This window comes from Cyprinodon variegatus, unplaced genomic scaffold, assembly GCF_000732505.1.
Source record: "Cyprinodon variegatus isolate N-32 unplaced genomic scaffold, C_variegatus-1.0 Scaffold416, whole genome shotgun sequence".
NCBI classification, from domain to species: Eukaryota; Metazoa; Chordata; class Actinopteri; order Cyprinodontiformes; family Cyprinodontidae; genus Cyprinodon; species Cyprinodon variegatus.
This window is the reverse complement of record NW_015150869.1, coordinates 373,302-381,884: the sequence shown is the minus strand read 5'-3', so window position 1 is coordinate 381,884 and position 8,583 is coordinate 373,302. Positions and strand designations below refer to the sequence as shown.

The 8,583-nt window shown below is 38.8% G+C and overlaps 1 protein-coding gene and 2 non-coding genes across 3 annotated transcripts in view; 1 reads left to right on the top strand and 2 right to left on the bottom strand.

Moving 5' to 3' along the window:
* Positions 1-6,237, top strand: part of exosc9 (exosome component 9) — a 12,428-nt gene extending 6,191 nt beyond the window's left edge. Inside the window, exons 5-12 of the mRNA XM_015388186.1 lie at positions 1,727-1,864; positions 1,960-2,042; positions 2,630-2,762; positions 3,697-3,785; positions 5,271-5,417; positions 5,503-5,672; positions 5,920-6,007; positions 6,091-6,237. Of these exons, the coding sequence (XP_015243672.1) occupies positions 1,727-1,864; positions 1,960-2,042; positions 2,630-2,762; positions 3,697-3,785; positions 5,271-5,417; positions 5,503-5,672; positions 5,920-6,007; positions 6,091-6,154 (912 nt within the window). The 3' untranslated portion in view covers positions 6,155-6,237. The remainder of the gene's footprint in view (positions 1-1,726; positions 1,865-1,959; positions 2,043-2,629; positions 2,763-3,696; positions 3,786-5,270; positions 5,418-5,502; positions 5,673-5,919; positions 6,008-6,090) is intronic.
* A 282-nt stretch (positions 6,238-6,519) lies between these two features.
* trnaq-cug lies at positions 6,520-6,591 on the bottom strand. Its single transcript has one exon. It is a non-coding gene; the product is annotated as a tRNA-Gln (tRNA).
* Positions 6,592-7,660: 1,069 nt separating this feature from the next.
* trnai-aau lies at positions 7,661-7,734 on the bottom strand. The gene has a single exon. It is a non-coding gene; the product is annotated as a tRNA-Ile (tRNA).
* Positions 7,735-8,583: the final 849 nt, after the last annotated feature.

The window sequence follows — 8,583 nt, the reverse complement described above, 5'->3', positions numbered from 1 at the left end:
ATTTTTTAGATAATATCTGACGAAATTGTTTTTAGAAGCATTTTTATTAAAGAATCATAAATGCAACGATAAACATATTTAATTAATTTTAGTGCCAATTAAGGCCTTGATTAAAAAAAGAATTATGAATTGTAATTATTTTTAATGATCCGCGGAAACCCTGGTTCATCTGGCGCATGCCCTCTATGATCTCCAAGGAACTCAGAGCGGAGTGGACGGAGCAACAGCGGCGGCTGTAGGCTTTGCTTTGTGCAGGCGGTCTGGAGCGCAGCGGGGCGGAGCGGAGCGGAGCGCAGACGGAGTATGTGGGATTTCGGGGTAAGTCGGTCATCGAGGGCCGCTGTCCTGCAGGTTTTAGAGGTTTCCCTGCTTTAGCACAGCTGTTTATGATGATTGCAGTTGAGCAAAAGCCTGTTAATCAGCTTTCAATTAAAATCAGCTGTGCTGGAGCAGAGAAACCTCTAAAACCTGCAGGACAGCGGCCCTCCAGGACCGACTTTGAGAATGCTTACGAAACAGTCTAAAGTTTGTACACCAACTTACCAACTCTTGTCATCAGTCTAATAGTTATTCCAGATATAAGTTTTCATTTCTGATACGACACGGATATCAGTGCGTGATACAAACATGAATCATACACACTTCTGTGTTTTTTTTGTGTGTTTTAACGATCTTGAGTGGAATGTCAGAAAAAAGCTTCATCTAGTGATTTTACTCGAGCAATAGAAGTGAGAACCATTGACTCGTGTATTAATGACCAACAGGTTATATAAACTGTAAACAGAAGCAGTGTTTCCATTTTTAAATGCAGACCAATACTTTCCAGTATCTTTCATTAGGCAGATGTTGGACCGATATCAGTATCCACTGGGACATTCTTAGTTTTTGCCATTATTACAAGCAAAATTTCCCACTGTGAGAGAATAAAAGTATTTCTAATCTACAAGTCAGAAACTTGTCTGGTTGTAATCCTTGTTTTCTTTTCTATGTATAATAATTTCACCATTTGAAGGTTTGTAAAACTGTCCTGGAAGCGGAGACCTGTGGAAACCTTGCTGCAAAAAAAAAATAAAAAAAATTATATATTTTGTTTTTACTTGATTTGGCATGAAGCAAAAACCAAAGAATAGTTGTTAAAGCTCACTTTTAAGCATAGTTGGGGTTCTGTGGTGCTGTGGGCCAGGTTGTCTTCTATGGCAAAATTATTAGATTGAATGACATTATGGACTCTGGAGAAAATGTGGTGAGCTCTACCTGTAATCTGGAAAAAAAAAGGGAAATTTTAATCTGTCAGCCTCCATACCCAATTACTACAGAAATCCTGCAGGGGGAGCTGAAGAGCAGAGTGTAGGAGAGGAACTGCACAGAGGACTCTAAGAACCGCCTCTCTGTATGTTCATTAAATAATGTAGCATGGAGTTTTCTCTTAGCCTGGGATGAACATCTGCACTCAAATCAGATGTTTCTGTATATATATATATATATATATATATATATATATATATATATATATATATATAATAAAATGTATAAGGTTAGTCTTTTGCAATGGGTTTTTTATCTGTGCATTTTAGTATTCATGTTTGCCATGTGGTGGCGCTATCTCCGTAGTATTGTCCTCCACAACAGCACGAAGGATGTTTCCATATTAGTTCCCCTCAGAATAAGAGCTTCTGAGGTCCAGTCTGTTAGACTGTGTGATCATGAGACTGTGGCTGTGATCCAGGTGTGGCAGATCAGAGTGGACGTCCACACGCTGAACAACGACGGGAACCTGATGGATGCCGCCAGCGTGGCAGCCATCAGCGCTCTGTGCCACTTCAGACGCCCAGATGTGGGCATCCAGGGAGAGGAAGTAACAGTGGTGAGTCGGCCCAGTCCGTTTAGGAGAGACTTTAAATGTCAGGTTATGTCTTCCCAATATGAAGGTAGTTTTTTTTTTTTTCTTTCTGTCTGCAGTATAGTCCAGAGGAAAGAGACCCCATTCCTCTGAGTATCTACCACATGCCCATCAGTGTCAGCTTAGCCTTCTTCCAGCAGGGGTGAGGATCTTCACGATTTCTCTATTTGCTCTCTTCAATATATTTAAACTCCAGACAGTTTTCTCTTTAATGCTCTTCCATCAATGTGCAGCAAACTGTTCTTAGTTTTCTCTTAGATTTTCAAAAGAAAATGTATTGCTTTAATTTAGCTAGTTGCTCTTTTATCTGCCCTTAATTTACATTTAGGTAAATAATTCATTTTCAGAAACATTTTATCTGCATTAAAACCTTTGAACTTTTCCTATAGATGTTAAGCAGCTTTCTTCTGTTTCCTCTCGTAGTTGTTTTAGTCACAATCATATTAATGTTTAACCTACAAAATGCAGGAAAACTTTCCTTTGATTTCTGCTGGTTTAATGTTACAAAAATAATATGGTCAATATTCAATTTATTCATATATTGATATGTTGTCATTGTTTTCCCGCTAAGAATGTTTATGTTTCAGGAGGGGAGGGAGAAAAAACTGCAGCAATATCAAAATTAATTAGTTATTTATATTGGTGAATTTTAACTTCGGTTAAAGCAACACTGTGTAACAGCTGTATAAAATCAATAATCCTGCCTTATGAACGATGTCCGCTCTGCAGAACCTACCTGCTGGTGGACCCATGTGAGCGGGAGGAACGTGTGATGGACGGCCTGCTGATGATCGCCATGAACAAACACAGGGAGATCTGCTCCATTCAGTCCAGCGGAGGCATCATGCTGCTGAAAGAGCAGGTGAGAAGAAGGAAAGGCCGCCATGTTTCTACATCCTCCTCCAGTTTGAAATCAGATCCTGAAAGTTACCACATCCTCCAGCACACCTGGGTCACGGGCGTTCCTAGAGAGTGCTTTTTCCGGCTGACACCCGGCGCTGGTTGTCAGTGTCCTTTATGACCCCACCTCTGCTGATGAAAGTAAAATGGTTGATCTGTTTACAGACTGAGAGGGGTTCTTCTTTGCACTGTGTTAGAGCACTAATCTAGGCTGAGCAAGGAAAAAACCATCCCGTTCTGATCTCCCGTGTTCTTGTTGGTGCATCTCTAGAGTTTGTATGACATGAACAAGCTGCTGTTCACCAGTTGGCCATGGGACGAAGAGAAGCCAGAGGGTTTTCCTAAAGAAGTGCAAAGATTATTAGCATTTAGCAGGTTAAACCAAAATCTGATGACATGGGTTAGTTAAACTTTTTGCAGCCCCTAACAAAGGAGGGTAAAGTACCCACAAATTACAGTTATGAAAAGTACCGCTACTTCATTATATTTTTAGTCAAGCAAGAGTAAAAAAGTATTTGATTAAAAAATAAAACCAAATAATCGAGTAACTGACCATAACACCCGTTATTTAAAATTAAAGACAGACCAAAATGTTACATGTAAATTCTGGTATTTTAATGACTATACTAAAATAATAAAGACAAAAATATTTTGTTTAATGTATTAATACAACATAATGTAGGAGAAATGACAGCTGGAGGCGGGGCTTAAAGCTTCAGCTCCAGCTCTGTGGGAAAAGCATCACACTAAATAGAGCTGGCTGGAGCTAAAACCCTACAGATGGTTTTAAATTTATTACACTGAATATATTTTGGATAAAACCAAAGCTGTGACTGCATTTATGTCCCATACCGTTAGAGTGAATGTCCTCATTTCTTTCCTCTCTTCTTTCGAAGGTGATGAGATGCAGTAAAATAGCCAGCGTCAAAGTGTCTGAGATCACAGACCTGATCAACAAGGCTCTGCTAAATGACAAGACTGCCAGGTGAGCTGTTTAGGGTGCAGGATGTGCTAACATCATGTGACTTAGAGTTGAGCATAGATTTTATTCTCTTATCATGCATAATTCTGCTCATTTTCTGTATTTACTGGCTGTTTCGGTTGATTATTGGATGTTTTTGAAAGGTAAATCCTCCTGCATGTTGAATTGTAAATTCCAGAAAATATGTATTACTTCATTATGATTACATTACAGGCATGGATAAACTCCTGAAAACGAGGCGGTGTAGGCTAATTTCTGTTTTCTGAAAGAGTTAAAATTGTTTAAACAGCGGTGGCAATATGCTCTAAAATAATTACATTTGAAACGTGGTATGCTAAGCTAACATTAGCTTCCCTGTTTATGTTTAGGAAAGTTAGGCTTGAATGAATTCTGAGTTACAGTCGAACTCAGACATTTACATGTCAAAACACGTCCAAACTACTTAGAAGCATTTTTCTTTTTAATGTTCAGCGTTGCATTTACAAAATCTTCAGGTAATGAGAGCTCGATGTTGCATGTGAAGGAGAGTCAAACACTTGAAGAGAACAACATTATACTAGCCGCAACTAGGAATAAAACATTACTGTCTCAAGAGGCGGGATTTACTAAAAATAATTAGCCAATCAGCAGACAGTTAGCATTGTCAGGTTTGTTCCACCCTCAGTTGCACAAATTAACACAAGTGCACAGAAACGGTCCACGGAAGCAGGAGAGATGCTGCAGGGCCTTAAAAAGCAAATGAGGAGCGCAGAGAGGGAGAATCCACTTATATTTGTGATATAATGGGGGCCTTTTACTTCTGAATCTGCATGCATAGACCATTCAATATGAATGTGTTTAGCACAGACGTTTACATGTTTTAAATAAAACTGCTTTTGTCAGTATTTATTACGCCTTTGCCATTTTGGTAGCCTAGTAAACTAGCCTCAACCGCTTGCGGCCAAAATCATTTTAGCCTGCGAGTTTGGCTGTCCAATCGCTGTCCAATCGCAACTGAGAAATGTTTTTATGCAAAGCGGGCGTGGTTTTCAGGGAGTGACGACAAAGCTGAGTGACGCTGGAGAGCACAACGAGGAAGATGGCAACAACTATCGAACAGTTCTCGTTTGACTCAACTTTGGAATCAGTTTTGGAAGGAGTAGACTTGGGATTTTTGTTGAAACGTGAGCAGGAAGAGGCTCTACGCTCATTAATTTTTAAGAAGGACGTGCTGTTTGTTTACACTCCCTCACCAGCTTTCTGTCGCGCTTACTACGTCACAGTCAGTTGTGCTCATTGGTCAGAGTGTTGGCCAATAGGCAAAGACATGGTTTGAAAAACAACGGGTTGTTCTTCTCATCAACAATCTTCCGATGTCTCATTCATCGGGGCCAGACTAAATTATACATTTAATCTCACATTTAGTCTGGTTCATCAGGCTACCGTTTTGGCAGAATTTTGACTGCACACCCACACTGTTTGGTGCTTTTTTTGTGTGTATTTTCCCAGGAAAGCAGGTGGTAGGTGTGGTTTTGCCGAGTCTATTCCTCAGGAGCGGATCACAGCTCTGAAAACGGACCAGACATCTGTAGAGATGACGGGCGTCGGTGAAACAGTCAGCAGCATTGTCCAGACAGCCGAAGCCCCGCCCCAAAAGTATCCTCAACTCATGTTAAATGAGACCAGAGAAGAAGAAGAAAAAAAAAATTATTTAGTTAGCCTCCTTAACCCATTTCATCAGGGTACCATCCCCATTGTTGCCAGTACCAGGTGTTGGACAGGTAGGGGAGGGGATGCGCAACACCTGGGGCGTGGAGGAGGAAGAGGATGGTGATAGCAGTGGAGGGGACAGTGGAGAAGAAGCTGTAAAGATGGAGGAGGAGCAGCATAAAGAAGACAAGAGCAGGAAAGGTTTGCTTATTATTTTGGCTGGTGTTAAATTTATAAAGGAAGTGGTTTGTACAATTCAAGGATTGTCTCTTTTTGTTTCTCCTCTGTTACATTTGGTTTAGTTAATCAAATATATTTTGATATTTGGTGAAGATAACGAGTAAATACACACACCTGTTTTAAGATTATGGTTTCATTCACAAAAAAGTTGTAAAGTACAAACTGAATACTTTTTTACTACACTGTAACATTTCTTTTTCCTTTTCAGTGGATGTTGTAGAGATATTAGACAGCGAAGAAGAGGAGGAGGAGGAGGAGGTGGTCATCCTTTATCCCGAGACAACAGAAAAGGCTAAGTATGTGCACCATCTATTAGTTTATCAGAACTGAGGAAGTAAAACACAAGTTATTTCTAATGCTGTTTATTTTCTTCCTTTAGAAATAAAGGATCCAGTTCTGGTCAAAAGGGGGCAGCAACATCCAGGAAACAGCAGAAAAAATGACTGATCTTGAAATACAAAGCTGAAATAAAATGATATTATGATGACCTGTAATGTCAGATTGACCAAATAAATGTGTTTTTTTTTATGTGTACTGGCGTATTAATCATATATGCAATTTTTCAAGAATTGTGCAGACTTTTAAAACATAACTAAAATTACCAGAAGGCAAGAGTTTACAAATGTCTGATAAAGAACTTTTCTATCCTTTGTGCACCTTCTGATTGTTTATAAGAGACGATGTCAGAGGTGAATTTCTCTATTGTTAATGATCGATAAAATTTTTATTTATTTTTCATTTTTTGAGAAAGACCAATTAAGTTTTATTGTAAAATTTTAAATTGAGAGTCTGGCAAACGCCAAAACTAAGGTCCCACCGAGATTTGAACTCGGATCGCTGGATTCAGAGTCCAGAGTGCTAACCATTACACCATGGAACCTATATGCCCTACCTAGGTAGACAGTTGTGAATTTGGACTAGCGATAGACGTTTAAGACGGAAGGTGCGCAGCTGACGGATATAACTCGCCCAGTTTATGAGTTTGTAATTCCAAAGTTCCCGTGGATCCACTCGTAATGACCTTGGATAAAGGGACAGCCATAGACATTAATCATGACGAACGTTCCTTCAAGCCTAATATCGCGATATTCTATGATTCATTTGTCTTGTTTATTGGCAGGGATTACAGATTAATTTGTTCTAGAGGGCCCAGCAACACCGATGCTTCGTCGTTAGAGTCGAGCTCATAGAGCAAAACTATAAAATGGTGCGCGTGCCGTTTAAAGATAATCACGTGACCGACACAGGAGCGAACTGACTGATGCACTCCACTGTATTTATAAACGTATCGTTCGGCGGGATGCATCGGTTTTAGCTAATTTGCTGTTCATTGTCAAATTCTCATCAAGAATTAAGGAACACTATTATGGCAAAAACAAGGTTTCACCCGCGTGGGACATTTTGATCGTGTCATCCTTTTCCTCTCAGTTATCACTCGAGATGTCTGAATTAAATTCGATGTTTAGTTTACCAAACTTACTGTAATTATTACATTGAATATTTATTGTAAATCAGTCACAAGCTTCCTCATTTACATGTTCACCTTAATTTCCAGGTTTTTATGATGTTTACATTTTTATTGCCTGAATCTAAAAATATCATAAATATTTTCAGTTTAAACGAAGTTAGGAGATAATATAACATAGAGGGACTTAAATAATGTTATTGTATCTGGTCATCGAAATCGTGTTAGTTTAGTATTACAAATAGACTGCATGGAGAGACTTTTAAGCTCCAGCAGATGTAAGTATTGAGTGAGACAGTATCAAGGCAGCATCAGTACAGTTTGGCAATGTGTCACAACGATTAATGACGCCATACAAACCCATCACTAATTAGGCCTTTTATGAAATCAGCAAAACGTCGAAATTATCTCTGTCAGTTGGTTCCATTGTAAATTTCATGACTTTCATCTATCAAAAAACATAGTAAAAAAAAAAAAACCGCATTGGCCCGTACGGGGATCGAACCCGCGACCTTGGCGTTATTAGCACCACGCTCTAACCAACTGAGCTAACCGGCCATGTGTATTTACCAAAATGCTCCCTATCAAATCGGGGTGTGTACCATACTCTTATATCTGCTTCAATTCAGTTCATAGTTGGTTAAAAAAATACGTCCGAAAAGAATGCATGACCAACCTTATTTAAGATAGACAACAAGTATGACTACAAAGTGGTATTGACTTTAGTGGGTCTATGTTACTTCTTCATGGGGAATGAATTCAGAGAGTTTCCATCCCACACATTTTATATTTTTCATTTTTATGAATTTAAGAGCCATGCATACTCTTACTGTTATTCACAATTGTTCAAATTTTGTGCAGCTATTACATTACATACTCTCAAAACACTATATAGAAGAACTGTAACTGCCAATCATGGAGTTATCATATCTGTTAGTAAGCTTTTTATATTTTCTTAGCATTTTCCCTTAATAATTGATGATCAGCTATAGAATAATATAGCCTAAATAGTTATATTTGTTTATTGAGTTGGGGATCCTCCCCCTAAAACTTTTTTTTTTAAACAAAAACCCATGAAATCTTCAAAAGGTTGGGATCGAGGTGAGATTTGTTTTATTTCCCACAAAGACTTAATTAGTGGAAAAGTACCTGAGAAAACAGAGTCTCTCCAATCTTCCTCTGTACCATCTGGCCTGGCAGACAAAGGTTACCACCTGATGTATGAAATTACCCTGATGGAGGTTAAACGTTCTGTGTGACAAGTGGTGCAAAAGCAATGTTTGTGTGGTGTTAAGATTCTGAGTTTAATAGCTTTTTTATGATTAGGCCTATTTTAAAAGGGACACAATTTCTCTTTTATCAAATAGAGAGCCATTCAGCTTTCCCCACACTTAATATTTGTAGACA